Genomic DNA, 18,227 nt, shown 5'->3' with positions numbered 1-18,227 from the left:
CATGAAATCAAATTGTCAATAGCAGACTCCCTCACTTGGCTCAAAGCCATAAATTTAAACACTAGATAACTCGCAATATCCATACTCTATTACTGTCATAATACCGCAGTCGGTTCAACGAAAAATCTTTCTCAAGCTCATACAACGCCAACCATAAAATACCTCAATCATCCACTAAGCTCGCATTTATTCTCTTGACACTCAAGTTAACTTTATCAGCCAGATTCAAATTCAAATCTCCACTCATACACCCCGTCGGCAGAAAAGAAACTCTCTACTCACATCATAAGGAATACACCTACGTAGATTACTCCGCAGGGGATAATCCACCTGCTTAGCCTCAATCTGGTATCTTGTTATACCCTTTCGCATTCACAATTACTATGCAATCACTTAGTCTATCTGAGTCCAAACTCATTAACCAGACGTGAGAATTTAGTTTTACCCCAAAATTTAACAATGTGAAAGATCCTTCAAAATATTCATACTGGAGACTGTACGCCACATCAATTCGAAAATCAAGCACCCAATGGCCTTTCCTTTACATTTCAAGGAAACACTTCTCGTCATATTCAAATCGTCTTAACACATCCTGCATTTACATCATACTCATCACAAAGCCATTCTGCCACTCATCGAGCCATAACTTTCCCCCATAGGGATATTACCGGACATATGATTCCAAATGTACAGGTTACAACTGAAGTTACCGAGCCTAAGCTGCGGTCTAAACCTGGCCTCAAGTCCTCTAGACTGGCACATCACCAAAACACAGAATACACATCCTGAACCTCGTTCATAAAATCATAAGACGGCGATGCACAGCTGATACTGAGCGCTCATGTGCGCGTACGAATACATGAAGGAATTCAAAGAGTTATGTCTCAAGCTGAATCAATCTCGCACGATAAGGAAAGAAAGATGGGAAGTATATATCCTAAATGCCCTGTACCCTCTCGAAGATAAGTATGGACGCCATCATACCGATCCGCAAGACTCTACTAGACATTTGCTCATGACTTGTAGAACCTATGAACCTAGAGCTCTCATACCACCTTGTCACGACCCAAAATACAACTAGTCGTGATGGCACCTAACCCAACCCGCTAGGTAATCCAACTTTTAATTATCCAATTCCAATAATAATTATTAAAGTAATTTAAGTAAATAATTATCTTAACCTTATACATTCCCCAAGAACTGGTAGTACAAATCATGAGCTTCTAATAATAGAGTATACAAAGCAAAAATGAAATAAATACATAGTCTGTCTGAATAGTACATAAACAGAGCTTTTATAAAATCTAAGGCTACCCTGAACAAGGGGTAGCTACAGCAGGAACGCAGGTACATCTTCAAGTCCCGCAACCATCGGGCACAGCAACAACAACAGCCAACATCTGCACGTAATGTGCAGAAGTGTAGTATCAGTACAACCGACCCCATATACTGAGTAAGTAACAAACCTAGTCATAGGTTGAAAGTAGTGACGAGCTTCTACCAAGGTCGGGTCCAAAACTAATAGTCCACAACAATCCATAATAACATAAAGCAAATAATATCATAAGTAACTCAGGGATAAAATACTCAGCCAAATAATAATTTAAAAATATAGTAGTTCTTTCTTTCAAATACATCAGTGAAAATCCAAATCGTTTGCCGAAGTTGCCAATAATATGAATAGTTTGAAAATAATAAATTTCTCCAAAACTTTTTCTCAATAATAAATAATATGTTTCATTTTCCTTCCGGATAACCCGTGTAAAACAAATGCATCACTATGCCCATCTGTCAAAATATGTGAGAAATCATGAATGATGTGATGTTGTACATCATGAGGAAAATAAAAATACATCTCTATGCCTGTATATCATGTGTGCATGCCAATGCGATGCAATTCAGTGATAAAACCATAAACAGCCCCTCGGGCAGAACATCACTCATATACAGCCCCTCGGGAAAACCTCACAGTCACTCGCGCCACTCGGGCATACCTCGCAATCACTCTTGCCACTCAGGCATACCTCACAATCACTCTTGCCAATCGGGCATACCTCACAATCACTCTTGCCACTCGGGCATACCTCACAATCACTTTTGCCACTCGGGCATACCTCACAATCACTCATGCCTCCCAGTCACTCAGCACTCGGCACTCGCATTCAGTAGGTACCTGCACTCACTGGGTGTGTGTACAGACTCCGAAGGGGCTCCTTCAGCCCAAGCACTATAATCTGCACAGACAACTCACGTGCTGCACGGATAACTCACGTGCTATAATAATAAAGTATGATGCAGGCGGGCAACCCCAATCCACACTCATCCTCACAATCAGGCCCTCGGCCGATATCAAATATGATGCGGCGTGCGGCCTGATCCCATAAATATGTAACATGTTGCGGCGTGCATCCCGATCCCATAAATATGTAACATAAATTAGGCCCTCGGCCTCACTCAGTTATAAACCTCTCAAGCCACTCGGGCATTTCAGTAAAATAGGGTATTCGGCCCAAAACATTTATATGCATCAAATTAGAGTCATAAAACTGAGTTATGATATGCAATGAGATAAATATGACTGAGTATGAATTTTTAATTTAACACAATAATTCACAGCAATATGACCTCTGAGGGTCCCAATAATACTGGCACATAGTCTCAACATGATTTTTAATATGCTTTTCAGCTCAATTTCTTTAACACATAAAACCGCATGGAAAATGCCAAGATTATTTAACTATAAAATTCCACAGAAATAATTATGTCACAATTTCTATAGTGCGCGTCTACACGCCCGTCACCTAGCATGTGCATCACCTCCCAAAATTCACAAAATACATATATTCAGGGTTCATACCCTCAACTCCAAGATTAGAAGAGTTACTTACCTCGAACAAGCCGAATCTAATGTCGAGCAAGCTAAACAATGCTCCAGAAATCCCATAATACGCATATCAACTCTCGAACAGCTCGAATCTACCACAATTAATTTTATTCAGTTCACACAATTCATAGAAATTAATTCCATATCAAAATGCTAATATTTTCCAAAAATTCGAAATTACGCCCCAAAAATACCTGTAGGGCCCACGTCTCAAAATCCCATGAAACTCACAAAATACGATAACCCATCCAATTAAAAGTTCAACCATACTAATTTCACTCAAATCCGACTCCAAATCTATATTCAAACTTGAAAATTTCATTTTGTGACATTATAGAAATTTCCTTCTATTTTTCTTGAAGATTCAATAATCTTACACCAAAAATGAAGATTAATTCATGGAATATAATCACAAGGGAGTTAAGAACACTTATCCCAAGTTGCGTGAAAAATTTCCTCTCCATTCCCAACCCGAGCTCCAAAATCTGAAAATGAGAAAAATTCTTGGAACCCTCGTTGTAAACACTGCCCAGGCATTTCTGCACCTGCGGTGCCTGGGCTCGCACCTGCGCATCCGCTTTTGCGGACAAAAATACGTGCCTGCGGAAACAGCCAGCCTCCTAAAACCTTGCATATGAGGACCTTTTCTCGCATCTTCGGGCTCGCAGATGCGCAATCCTTCGCATCTGCGTTCGCCCCAGGCCAGCCCCAATCCGCATCTGAGCTAACACCTTCGCACCTGCGGCCTCGCAGATGCGGCAAATTCCTCGCACCTGCGAGAACTACCCAGTCCCACTCTTGACCGCTTCTGCGACTGATCTCGCACACATGCGGCTTCGCACCTGCGATCAAAAGCTTCGCAGGTGTGATCACACCAGTAGGCAGCAGTTCCGAAAATGTTTCAAGTTGAATTTGATCCGTCAACCATCCGAAACTCACCTGAGCCACTCGGGACCCCTTCCAAATACACCAACAAGTCCTAAAACATACCATGGACGTACTCGAGGCCTCAAATCACATCAAACAACCTAAAAAATATGAACTACACACGGATTCAAGCCTAATAAATTTTGAAAATTTTAAATTCTACAAACGATGCTGAAACCTATTAAATCACGTCCGATTGACTTTAAATTTTGCACACAAGTCACATTTTACACTACAGACCTATTCAAATTTCCAGAATCGGATTTCGACCCCGATATCAAAAAGTCAAACCCCCGGTCAAACTTCCCAAAAATTCAACTTTCGTCAATTCAAGTCAAATTCCACTATGGACCTCCAAATAATTTTTCGGACACGCTCCTAAGTCCAAAATTATCATACGGAACTATTTGAATCATCAAAATTCGAATCCGAGGTCATTTACATATAAGTCGACATTCGATCACTATTTTATCTTAAGTTTTAAACCTTGAAACTAAATGTTCCAATTCATTTTAAAACCTCACCGGATCCGAACCAATTACCCCGGCAAGTTACACAATAACTGTAAAGCCTACTTTGAGCAGTAAATGGGGAAACAGAGTTGTTATACTCAAAATGACCTGTCGAGTCGTTACAGATATAGAGGATTCTATATGAATGGGCAGGATCCTAATGTTAACCACCTATCTTTTACTGATGACACTATTATTTTCTGCAGCAATATGAATTATTCTCTTCAACTTACTCTGAAGACCTTAGCTCAATATGAAAATGTCTCAGGTCAGCTGATAAAATAAAATAAAAAAAGCAAAAACTGCTTCACTATATCCCCTGGCACAACCCAAAGAACCATTACAAGGGTATGAATCTTGGGAATGAGATATAATCATTTTTCTATGAAGTATCTAGGGTGTCCCTTTCATATAGGAAGGAATAAATTATCCTTTTATTCTTATGTGGTGAACAAGATGATCAATAGAATCTGAGGGTGGTGAACATGTCCTCCTTGCTCTTAATATTCACACATTGGTTGTTGTCCACCCTCCCAAAGGTACTATATTCATGATTGAGAAATATATTAATAGATTCTTCTAGTTTGGAGTATAGGAGGGGGAAAGAACCACTAGGTCTCTTGGCACAATCTCTGTTCCCAGAAGAAGAAGAAGAAGAAGAAGAAGAAGAAGAAGAAGAAGAAGAAGAAGAAGAAGAAGAAGAGCAAACTTCAAAAGGCTAGAGGATATTTGCTTGGCTTTCACTGCCAAACAGTGGTGGAAATTAAGAATCACTATTCTCTGTGGTCCTTATTTATGAGAGCTAAATACTGTCATAACTCTCACCCTTTTACCATCCTTTTGTCTACTGGTCAATCCCATAGCTGAAAATTCATGTGTGCTTAAAAGATAAAGTGGATCACAATATTCCGTGGAATATTATTAAAGGGAATATCAATTTCTGATTTGATAATTGGTTCCCCCCCCTCCCCCCTAGTCCCCTATACAGCATGATTGAGGATGGCGTAATTCAACAAAAAATCATGATCAAAGAGATCTATAATGATGGTCAACGGAACTAGTCTTGTTTCCAAGTTCAGCCTCATAATCAGATAAAGTTTCATGTGGTCCCAATTACACATAATTCTTGATGATAGAACGAATGACATCCCTCACTGGACATGCTCCAATTCTGGTAAATTCTCTATCTCAACAGCCTGGAACCTACTCAGATATAAAAGATATGTTAATCAATTTAATTCCAGAGTTTGGCATAGGGACATTCCTTTCAAAATATCCTTCTTAACTTGGAGAGCAGTGCATGGCAGACTTTCTATTACACGATCTCGATGTTTGGTATCAATCCTCCCTCTATTTGCCCATGTTGCATAGGCCCAACTCTAAGAAATAGAAGTACAATAGTTGAACATCTTTTGTGATGGCCAGTATATACAGAACATAGAAAAATATTTTGTTGGCCCCATTAGGATTAAGTATAACAATGTGACCATGAGAACCCTTCTTCTTAACTGATGGAATCAGAAAACTAGGAACTCAACTACTAACTATATGCTGAAATACCTTCTTTCCTTCATTCATTTTGTGGGAATTACTGTGATCCAGGCGTAGCTCAAAGTATGGGATGGAGAAGCCTTCTTTTGCAAGATTTATCTCATTAATTTCCTTCAACATTATCCAGAAGGTTAATTTTAACTTCATGAACATCAGGTGGGGAACATTGATCAGATATGTGTAACCTTTGCAGTATATCACTCGATGAAACTTCTTTCACCATCGTTAAGTGGATCAGACCTCAGTCCTCTTTGTTAAGCTTAGTAGTGACAAATCATATATTGAAGGAAAATGTGGAGCTGGAGTAGTGGTTAGAAACAACAATGGAAAATTCATAATGGCGTATGCAATTCCATTGGGACACGACTCTAGCAACCAGGCCTATGTAGTTTGGAATCAACTGATGCATACAAAAGCAAACAAAGTTGAAGATAAATTGGCGGCTCTATGCCACACGATTGAAGAGGCGTGCATATACACTAATTTAGACACTCTACCCCATCAAGCCCCATCAAGTTAGAGGTCTTCTAAATGCTGATAGATGGCAGATGCCTACCTTTCGAGTCAAGAGGAGAAAATCAAGCGAACTAATAAATGAGCCTACTTGAATTAACAATTTTATTGTCACACTTTTGTTGTTTTGCTTTAGAGAAGTAGAGTTAGCTGAAGTTGTCGCAAACTTCACACACACTTCTCATATTCTGTAAAGAAGGAATGTATATACCCTCCTTCTTCAAATGTACTCTCTTCATAAGTGGCAATAAAATCGTGACTCGTTTATATTTATAAGAAAAACAAAAAAAAACAAAAAAAATGAATCCCCCCTCCTCAAACAATGAATAAGAAACAAAAGAAAAATGTAAAAAGAATATATTCACTTTCTAGTTTTACCTACTCCATTTTGGCATTAAATGAGTGATAATAACAGTACCTACAAGTTGATTGAGTTGTTAGTTTATAAAAAGTCATCTAAAGCTAATCATCAAGTACTTTTGAGTATTTCGTGAAGATATCTAATATTATACTAGAAGGATGATCTTGTCATTAAAGGGGCAAGAAAAGTATGCAAGAGACCTTTAAGTGTCAATATTTGTATGCTTGACGTACTTTAATTTGTTTGTCAAAATTCACACTGCACTGGAAAGTCATACTTTGGAGGGCAAGCCGCTCCTAACCAAGGCGAAAACAACTCTATACTCAAAGCTCAAACAAGAGATATTTGGATAAAAATAGAGGAGTATTTGTCACTCTACCGTAACATTTGGTGGTTTAAATATTACTTCCTCCGTTTCAATTTATTTGAACATATTTCCTTTTTAGTACGTGTCAAAAAGAATGATCATTTTTCCTATTTAGAAATAATTTACCTTTATACAACGATTTATAGCCATACAAAATATATCTGCCTCATTTTACACCACAAGTTCAAAAGTCATCTCTCTTTTCTTAAACTTCGTGCCCAATCGGAGGGAGTATTACAGTATCATTCCAAGAGATACACAGTAGAGAAGTTAGTTGGCACGTCAAATCATACTTATAAATGCTATTTGACGTATTCTAGATATACGTTCTAACATCCTTTCTTTGCTTTTTAATTTGTAAATCATGTTTCTTCTTTGCTATAAATAATGTAAATCAATTATCTGGTCTTATCCTTAAACAAATACTTTCCAAGTCAAAAAACAAGTACTAATTTTGTAAGAGTTAATGGATTACATGACATTACATAAGTTTTACCACTAGTGGGGAAACTTATGTAATTTGATGGATGAAGCAAATAAATTAGATGAATGTAATATTTCAAACTATAAGGAAATTAAATGTTAGAAGGACGAATCATAAGGAAAGTCTCGAATTTTTCCTAATACTAGTAACGTATTTATTATTTACTTCAAAACACTTGTCGACACCCAAGGTCGGAAGGACAAGCGGGTTCGAATGATCCAGTAATATTTGCTCAAGCAGTGTATTTGGTATTTAAAATTAACTAAATATTTACAAATATTAAATTTAGAATTTAGTCACTAACACTTGAAGTCGTGTACTATAATTTAGAACTCATAAGGTTGAAATCCTGGCTCCGCCTCTGTCGACACCCCTTTAATCCCGAGCTTTCGATGTACATGTACATCATTTTGTTGTTAAAAAGTTCAATACTAATAAGAATTTTTTTTAAAGAAGTAATTTAGCTTTCTTTGAACTATTTCCTAGCACTATTTAGCACTCAATATTGTATTGGATAATCTCTCAAGTTTTCAGAATTTTTGGAGTAAGTTTTTCTGTCAATCACGCTTTAGCAGTATTATTTACTTCTCTTGCCGTTTCATTTTATAAGGCGATGATTGACTAGGCAACGAAATTTTTAGTTTAGTTTCCAAATATATAAATATGTTAATATTCTTTTTAGAACACGAAAGTTTAGTTTCCAAATATATAAATATGTTAATATTCTTTTTAGAACATGCGAAAAAGCAACATATACAATGGAATGTAGGTTGCTAATAGATACATCCATTTATGTGCTTCAACTTCTCACAGTTACTATTTTATTTTTCTTCTCATACCTTTTCTATTCTTCATCTGCATAAGATCTTCAAAGATCTAACTGCTGCTGATATTGTATGTACCAGTGGTACAGATGTCCTGTCCATTGAATTAAACATTACACATCAAGTTGTCCTTACTGGTAATGTTTTTTTGTTGCTCTGCATATTTTTAGTTAACTTCTCTATCTATCTTATTTATATCTATTTCTGCTGATAGATTCTGACTGTGATAAGTTGGCAAAGTCTAATGGAAAGTTTGCCAAGTACCTATGCAAGCTTTTGGATGTCTATTTTGATCATCACCATAATGCATTGATACAACATAAAAGGTGTGTCGCATGCAAAATTTGTTGTTTTCCATATTTCTAGTGGATGTGCGGGCACACTATGATGGATAAGATTAGGAATTAAGATATTCGGGAGAAAGGTGGGTGTCACGACCCATTTTTTGAACAAGCCGTGACAGGCACCCGATCACTAAACTTGACCGAGCGAACCATCTGCGCTTATCAAATCTATTATAACTTCAAACATTATATGCAACAAGGCAATACTTTAACCAAATACTTTTAATTAATTTAAATATCTAAAATAAACCAACTCCAAAACCACAGAAATACTGCTAAGTTGTTATCAAAAACATCTGAATCTTAACCCACCGACTGTGTCTATGAAGCTTCTACTGATAAACTGACGCACTGCTCAGGACATGAGATTGCCCGGCTAGTTTTCCAAGTAAACAAAGAAATAACTAAATAAAGATGACTCAAAGTAATACTCCACGAACAAAAGCGGAGCTCACCAATAGCACTGGAAGAGAGGGAATTCCTAACCTGTAGCATGCTCGCCTGTAAAACCGGTTCTTACGTTGTACCGCAGACCAACGTAGGTTCCCAAAAGAGAACGTCAGTACCATCCATTGTACTCAGTGAGTCTCAACGACAGGGGATGAAACTTTGATAAAATATACATTACGAGCAAACATAACGCTTCTAAGAACAATTCTAAAATAATTGCATAATAGCAGTTTATGAATATTTTAAAAGAAATTCTTTTCTTTTTTTTTTCTTATAAAAAAATACTTCAATTTATACTTCGAGAGTTCCAACTATCCTGACTTATTTCTGTCTTAATCACCGTGTGATCGGCACGGGTTCGATCCCAACCTGATCGAATATGCCCAATCCACGAGGTGTCACTCGCTTCATGGTTCTCAACGTTCCTATATCATACCTTAGTCTGACTAGGAAAATTTTTAGCAACGAGACCCTCAGCTCGTATGCTCCCTACTTTGGCACAAGTAGTTTCAGGAAGTTAGCCTCGACGATGACCCCTTCTCAGAATAGAGGATACTCCAAAAATAATACTTTAATAATAAATTGTTCTGTGTGACCTCGCTAGGATCTAAATCAACTTCTCAACTTTCTTGACCATTCAAGTCTAAACATTTTTTGTAACATCCTATACATACTCATACTGATATCCTTAAATGTAAAGCATGGCATAAACATGAAATAAACATTCAAATGTATTTATAAAGATTCTTGCTTCTTCATGAATTTTCAACATGAAAATGGCATATAAGAATAACACAAAAATCTAAAAAATTTATGCACATATATCAGAATAAATCATCTAAACTTTAGCTAGAATAATTCTAAGTTAATAGGTACTCACTCGCTCTAATTAAGTACGTATTAACTCTTTTAAACAATTCATCAAACACCTTGTATGCTTGCTTTTGTGAGTTAAATTACTTTAATAAAAGGTTATATCAACTCACCAAAACTCCTCGAGCCAATACGTAGGCCGCAGTCTAATTTATACCCGTCAAACAATCGATTCTACAACAACCAGTACATTTTAATTAATTTCAAAGTTTCACATCTAAACAATGAACTTACTGTTGATATAGACAAAGAGGGGAATTAACTATACAATTATTATACTGTAGGATAATTGAGAATAGAAAATTTTATATTCCTGCGTTCAAGAACTAGTTATCTGTAAAGAAGCCTAAAATTTTTCGTTGCCTGCGTAAGTACCTCGCTGGGACGTGCTTCTGTTTCTTTCCGTAGAAGTCCTTTTCTCTTGTTGCTTTGAATTCTTTGAAAATTTCCCTAACCCCTCGTTCATTCAAGACTTAAGGCTTTAAGCCTTTTTCTTTTAAGCAAACTTCATTTATGGCCATCCGCTAGAAACTAATATTAGTTGCTAGCCACAAATTGCAATATGCATTTTATAGCCCAAAATCAATTATAACGGCTAACCAATTAAGTAGCTAGTCCATTTAATATCAATTATGACCAAGCTACCAGCCCAATTCCAAGCCCAAACGATACCAAACCTGCAATCCCAAATATCTCACCTTAGAGACAAAAATCAGATTTTTAATCTCTTTCTCTTCCTACCACCCCTTATCAACCTTTTCCTCTTCTATGCTAAAGTTCAGGTTGCTTTTGACCATGGCAGAAGCTTCCCCCCTCCAATTTTGAGTAAGTCTTTTGTCTCTCTCGATTTTCCCTTCAAAATCCATGACTTTTTCTTCTCTCTCTCGTCTGCAACGAGATTTGGTCAACACAATAAGCCAAATAATTCTGATATTTTCTGAAGCAGATCATGTGAAGCCCCCTCTCTAATCTTTTTCTAGAGATATGCCTATACAAACGGCCAATTTCTCTGCTGCATTTTAAAACGGCTCTTTGATTGTTTGAAATTTAAAATCTCGCTCTATCTATAAATATCAGCGTTTAGGAGTTTTGGGGAGCGATTTTTACCTCGATAGAAGCTCATTGCTTCTTTTCTGATCATTGTCATTTCCTCTTTGTAATATGTTTCATAGGGTTGGCTCCCATTTGGCCCCCAAGTATCAATTACTCTCCCTATCGTATGTTGCAACTCGTGCATATCAAACATGAATATTTTATCAATCTCTTTTTTGGACCAACTTTTTCATAAAAAATTATATATGAGGCTAATATTTAAAAGTCATTTTAGATTATGTATTAGACTGGAGAGCATTTCTTTTGAATATTGGTATATTACAAAATATATATATACACAAAATAGACAATCACTATGCAAAAATTATACAAAATAGATTGTCACTATACAATTTATATACAATAGACTGTCACTATACAAAATATATACAAAAATAGACTGTCATTATACAAACAAATATAGTAAATAGACTGTCACTATACAAAATATATACAAAATAGATGGTCACTATACAAAATATACTAAATAGACTGTTACTATAGAATTTATATGCAATAGACTGTCACTATACAAAATATACACAAAATAGATTGTCACTATACAAAATATATACTAAATAGACTGTCATTATACAATAAATATACAAAATAGGCATTTCGGGCTATTAGATGTAATATATTTGGGCCGGAGGGCCATTTTGTGTCAATGGGCAAAAACATAGGCTATTAAAATTTTGAGGGGCTATAGAGGGTAGTTTTCTCTTTTCTTTTCCTTACAATAGGACAGACCACTTAATGGGCTTTAAGCCCAATTCTTAAATCTTTTTTTAAGACTTAACAAGTATTTAATGGTACCCACTTTTAATAATTAATAATATTAAAATTATTAATATTTCCCTAATTGTATATTCAATTATTTATAAATAGAGAAGTAACTAAAAAGTCAATCACAAGGCAAGATAAAAAAAAAAATAAATTCTATGTTGAGCGTATCTTGAAACTTTTATAGATTTGACGAATGTTACAGTGGGCGTGGCTCCGATAGATGACAAGATGCGGGAAGCTAGGCTCAGATGGTTCGGGCACGTGCGGAGGAGAAGCCCGAATGCTGCAGTGAGGAAATGTGAGCGATTGGCTTTGGTGAATATGAGAAGAGGTAGAGGGCGGCCCAAGAAGTATCGGGGAGAGGTGATCATGCAAGATATGGCGAGGCTTTAGATTTCTGAAGACATGACCCTTGATAGGAAGGTGTGGAGGTCGAGTATTAGGGTTGTAGGTTATGAGGTATTGGAGCTCTTTTCTACTTCGTATCGAGCGAGATGCTAGTCTGATAGGGCTGTGTCTTTAGACGGATAGTGGTTAGTGTTGTGTCCACACTTTTCTTCCACATTTCATAGTACCGAGCCTTTCTTACGTGTTACTGTTATTGCTTTTCATCTATTTTCTGGTACTTATGATGCTTTTATTATTTTTATGGTTTCTGTTGATGATACTGATATATTGTCTTTTTCGTCTCTTTGAGCCGAGGGTCTATCGAAAACAGTCTCTCTACCCCCTTGAGGTAGGGGTAAGGTCTACGTACACTCTACTCTATTCAGACCTCACTTGTGAAATTTTAATGGATTGTTATTGTTGTTGTATTTCTCATTGGTGGTTACTCTACTCATTGTCTTGATGTTACTGGAATTGGAGCTCTATGTTGGTGTTCAGACTGTCGGCATCACAAGAGGTCTCCCAATCTTTTATAACAAGAAGAAAAAGTTAGTTATTCTTTATCTTTGTTTCAGAATTCCTTTGTTTGCTTTGTCTAGGTTAAGAAATTTATCTCATCTCATACTATAATTAATCAACCCCTCCATACTTCGATCCAATCAATCGATTGATCAAGAAGCTGATGAAGTGAAAATAACTGATTGGATTGTGGAGTCATAAAGCTAATGTACTTTCTACTTAAAGTATTATCTGTATAGAGTCGCGTGATCATTCTATTAAGTTTCCTATGAGAACCTCCAATCATTTATATAGTATAGATAATATTCAATTTCTGTTAGTATACACAAAAAACTAAGATGAAGCTAGAGGGGAGAGGGAAGGAGGGGATTCTTTACTACATCTGTATAACTTTACGTTAATCCCTCAGGTTTTGCTTCAATTTTAAACGACGATGGAACCCTAGTGAATAAAATTACAAAAAACACAGCTTTTCTGCATGATCTCAGCTTTAACAACACAATAGGAAGACAAGTTGACTCAATCCGCTGATTCATCTATACCAGCTCCACTGGATTGGCCCTGACATCAATACTTACTGCAAAAAAAAGAGCACATTCCCACTTCTCCATTTGGAAATGTTAGCATGAGTAGCCACCTGACCACATAACCACCGTCGCATTATACTGTTTTAATAGCAACTGGTTTACCTCGACCCATGGAAAATCCCCTAGTACCATCTGGCATGCGAGGAACGGAAGCTTGTTTGGCTGGTGTTGACTGCTCAGAGAGCATCGAGGGATGCCCTGCTAGACTAACACGATTAAAGTTTGACAGTGCACTTCCCACACTGTGTGCACGCCTCATAGTTGACGTGGGAGCCCCGCCTAAATGACCTCCGCGATTGTTCTGATGAAACTGGAGACGTCCACGTCCCTGACCCTGACCCTGTCCCTTAATCCAACTGCGATTGAGCCCTTTCCTCTGCCCGTCACTGCCATGCTCCTCCTGCCAAATAGTTAATTTAAAACACCAACAAATTAAATTCACAATCATTCACTACATTACATAATCCTATATCTTGATAAAGAAATATCCTGCAGGATTGTTTGGCATTGTTTCTGAACACTCTCAGATGAAACACCACATTCATGTCTTAAAGATAACTTACTGCAAGGTCACTCAAGTGAGTATCAAAGTGGTGCCATAAGTCTTCATTATGTTTCTCGCTGGCCTCTGATCCGAAAGCATCTTCTTCCTTCAAGTTGAGCTCACTCTCATGACCGACTTTCTTCCCTCGATTTTGACCACATTTTCCCTGCGAGATCAACTAAAATTCATAAATACTTAAATAGACAATAATCCAAGACTAAAGAAAGCTTATCAAAGTCCTCCTATAAGTGAAGCCAGAAGCTCTAGCTTCTCAACAGTCAAGAAGTTCAGCATACATTTATCTTAGGACTAACATATTTGGACCTTAAAATATGTTAGAACAATAATAATCAGTTCTGAAACAACACAGTAGAACCACCTTATATCACTAATTTTGTTACAGAAATTGAAAACTATACTGCTTTTAGGATGCAGTTCCAAGTTAACTATCCGGGAAAATTATGTCCAACACATACCGTGCACCTGTTCAGTATACGAAGTTTCAGACCATTTCGCCAGTTATTCTCATCGTTTAGCTCCATAACCTGCTAAATAAGATCGCTAAGGTTAAAGGGTGCCAGAGATAGATGACCTGCGCTGTCATTATTAAACAAGCTCTTATTTACTTACCGCCTTCTCAGCCAATTCAATTGATTCGTATTCCACAAATGCATGCAACTGCATTTAGAAATTTCATTTCAGATTCATTATTTTGGTTTCATTATTTTGCAGCTTACAGTCTGCATTGTAAGCTGTACTCAAACAGATTTTCGTCAACTCCAACTTGACATTCATCATTTCATCAAAATTTCAAGACTTAAGACTAATAAAATCAAATGTCTGATGTGCACCTTGGTACTATACAGTGTGCTATCTGATTTTCCAGTTCTAGATGCTGAAGAAGCCCCACCGTTGGAAGACTGAGGTTGGCATGTCCGAATCATTTTTACACTGACAGAAATAACTAAGAAATGAGTCTTTGATAGTCTGTTGAGTCTTTTAAAGCAAATTTCCTTAAACTATTTTGTTTACAGCTGCATGAGAACTAATATACCTTCCAACTGCTGAGAAAATCTTCATGAGGTTCTGGTGGCAGTGATCCTCGGGTAAATTCTCAGCAACCACTATGCGAGACTAAACAAAAGACAAAATCAAAGTGTTAAAAGTGACAACCAGACAACCGAAAGACAATGTGAACATTGACAAAAATATGAGATGAAACAATAGGGGGGAAATATAAATGCTTCACTAACTCATAAACTGCCCTTGTTCTAACAGATCAATAAATTATGACTGTACTGTTCAAGACAGCAAGTGAAACCACTAGCATTAGAAAAATGTAACTTACTTGCAGCTCTTCCAAGTCCATTTCACTCAGCGGAAATTGGCGTCTAACCTTCTTTCCATCTTCACTCACCACCTAGAAGCAGAGAAATCAAAATAAACAAATATGTGAGATGAATAAAATTATAAAGAAAATAATGAAATAAATCAGGACCTCAATCGTGGAACCACGTGAATTGCAGGTAGCAAAAATATTTCATGTAAGTGAGATCTTCAGGTGGGGAATCGGAGGAAAGTGAAGAGGAAAAACTCACAAGCTTTGTTGAGGTCCGCAGAATTTTCGCAACCTGGGCATGACTACTTGTGAGAGCTTTAATCTTCTTGAATGATGCAACCACAGACATTGGTACTACAGCATAGAAAAATAAAAATAAAAAAGAAGTCAAAAGATTCATCAGAAAATGGTAATGTTGAAATATAAATGAAGATAAGATTACTCTAATAAGGCTAACACAAATCTTACCATATCCTTCTGGATCCTTGAACATAATCCTTATTAAATGATCAGTTGTTGCGAGATTTATATCGCTAAAATAAAACTCCACCTACAGAGAGTGGAAACAAATCCCAGTTAGAAAAAGCAAAGAACGAAATATGAAGACACAGGTTATAAGTGTTCTTGGTGTCACTCATAGGCACAGATCCGGAATTTGAACTTTTACCAACCACACAACTTAATATACAATAAGAAATATATTAATAGTCAATTATTTATAGATACTTTTTGGATTTCTTAATACATATACAGGGTCTGAACAAAAACTGTGACTTGATCACGTGTACCCGTATGATACATTGTGGATCTGCCCCTGCTCATCGGTGTCTATGACCATACTATACATGCAAATATCGACTATGGATAGTTTACCACCCTACATTTTAAGTCCTCAAAAGCGCGAATACGCATACGAGACAAACGACGTTTACCAAGAGGTTGAGGCAATACCTAAAAAGAAATCTTTATGCAAAATTATGTTTATTGAGAAAACATTTACGCCACCAATAGTCAATCCTTTGTCATTGAGATTCATGAAAATTTTTAGTATAAATATCACCTCCTTTTCTTCCCCTATCCGATGAAGAAGAATGATTGAAGTTTTTCTTTTTGGAAGCGTTTAACGTCTAGTTCCTATTAAACATTTGTGTTAATTGAGTGCAAGGCACAAAAAGAATCTTAAATTGAGAAACAAAAAAAACATAAAGAATAATGTAAAAGAGCACATTTGAGCATTATAGCTACAGAGAGATTTATGCTTACCTGATTAACAATTTTTTGACAAGCTTCTTCACTTAACCCTGCAGTATTCAAATCAGAATCAGCACCAATAACCACCACCGTTGGCATACCCCCATGATCAACAAATCCTCTACCAATTCCTCCATATGGATATTGCACAGGTAATTGAGATGCATATATGTAATTCTGGACACCAGGTACATGTGTCGTGATCTGATGAAAAGTCGCAGCGGGCGTAGCAATAACATGCACGACCGTCTGTCCATTTTGCGGGATCACGGGCCCAGGCCCGATCCCATTCCCGGGCTGATGTGAATCAGCTCGGGATACAGAATGAGAAAGCGACGCCAATGATGGCGACGAGGACGATTTCGCCAACATGGCGGATGACAACGAAGGCGAAGACGAGCTACGTGGAATGAATGCAGCTGCACGTGCGTTAAGTTTGGTTAAAGAAGAGTTCCTAGGCAAAGACAACGGCTGAGATGGAGAAGAAGAAGAAGGTGTTGTTGATGAATATTCAAATGGATGGTCAAGATCAAGCGATGCTGATGAAGACGTAGCTGATGGTGAATTCAGGGAATCAAGAAATAATGTATCATCTTCTAAAGCCATATATATATATAGAGCAACGTAAAAGATGATCAAAGTTTTTCTTTTTTATACTTTTTTTCAAGTGGGTATATTTTTTTTTTTTTCTTATTTCTTATTCGTTTTCTTTTTCTTTCCCCCTTTGACAGGGGAAAGGGGAATAAAAAATAGAGGTGATTCAATGGAAGTAAGAAGCACCAAGAACGAAGAAGAGAAATGGGGGGAGAGAGAGAGAGAATGGAGAAGAGTTCTCGATTTTAAGGTTGTTTGTTGAATTAACTATTTATACTTATTGCCTTACATACACAAGTCTGTTCCCTGCGCCACGGTCAATTACAAAAAAATTTGGACAAGTGGAAGAAAGACGAAGAAAAACGCGTGAATTAGATGGTACCTTTAAAGTGAAGGTTAACAATTCTATCATCGGATTACCGCTCAATATTCACCCACTAAGGTTAGCGTGGGAGTTCGAAAATTTTTCTTTTCTTTTTTATTTGTAAGGTTAAAATAAGAGTCGAGGATTAAAGAAGTGTATTTCCTTAATTTAGCAATAGTCTACAACTTTTTGATATAAATAAATCCGAACAACACCTCATGATTTGTTCACGAAATAGAATTCAAGGAAATCACAGGGCGGCTCAATAGCATCCGAGACCTAAAGCAAAGGCTTAATAAGAGGCCTCTTGTAAGCTTGTCCTATTTTTTTTCTTGGGACATGCTCTAAGCTATATCCCCATGAGCCAAGCGGAGCATGCATGAAGTAGTCAGATGCTTTTTCTATTCTTTTTCTTGGCGCAACAGGGCCATCCTAGACTTGAACTAGAGACCTCGCCCGTGAAGTAAATCATCGCACCTACGGTCCAACCAATTGGGAGAGAATCAATATATATATATATATATATATATATATATATATATATATATATATATATATATATATATATATATATATATATATATATATATATATATATATATATATATATATATATATATATATATATATATATATATATCATCGTTGTTTGAAAAATTAGACGAGTATGTGAA

General features: G+C 36.7%; 1 protein-coding gene across 1 annotated transcript; it reads right to left on the bottom strand.

Moving 5' to 3' along the window:
• Nucleotides 1–13,126: 13,126 nt before the first annotated feature.
• Nucleotides 13,127–17,430, bottom strand: LOC107760745 (la-related protein 6B-like). Its single transcript, XM_016578845.2, has 10 exons — nt 16,608–17,430; nt 15,813–15,894; nt 15,604–15,698; nt 15,354–15,425; nt 15,060–15,139; nt 14,857–14,956; nt 14,636–14,683; nt 14,482–14,550; nt 14,025–14,171; nt 13,127–13,861 (listed from the first exon to the last, which is right to left on the bottom strand). The coding sequence occupies exons 1-10, from the start codon at nt 17,199–17,201 to the stop codon at nt 13,535–13,537; spliced, it is 1,614 nt and encodes a 537-aa protein (XP_016434331.1). The 5' UTR covers nt 17,202–17,430; the 3' UTR covers nt 13,127–13,534.
• Nucleotides 17,431–18,227: the final 797 nt, after the last annotated feature.

Source organism: Nicotiana tabacum, chromosome 24 (assembly GCF_000715075.1).
Source record: "Nicotiana tabacum cultivar K326 chromosome 24, ASM71507v2, whole genome shotgun sequence".
Lineage (NCBI taxonomy): Eukaryota > Viridiplantae > Streptophyta > Magnoliopsida > Solanales > Solanaceae > Nicotiana > Nicotiana tabacum.
This window is presented reverse-complemented; position numbering and strand designations above follow the sequence as displayed.

Excerpts from the sequence above, each read along its gene's own strand:
- LOC107760745 (XM_016578845.2), bottom strand. The coding sequence starts at position 17,201 with ATGGCTTTAGAAGATGATACATTATTTCTTGATTCCCTGAATTCACCA. Across the intron at positions 14,957-15,059 it reads ATTTTCTCAGCAGTTGGAAG|TGTAAAAATGATTCGGACAT; the intron begins GTATATTAGTTC and ends TATTTCTGTCAG. Across the intron at positions 14,172-14,481 it reads GTATACTGAACAGGTGCACG|GGAAAATGTGGTCAAAATCG; the intron begins GTATGTGTTGGA and ends TTGATCTCGCAG.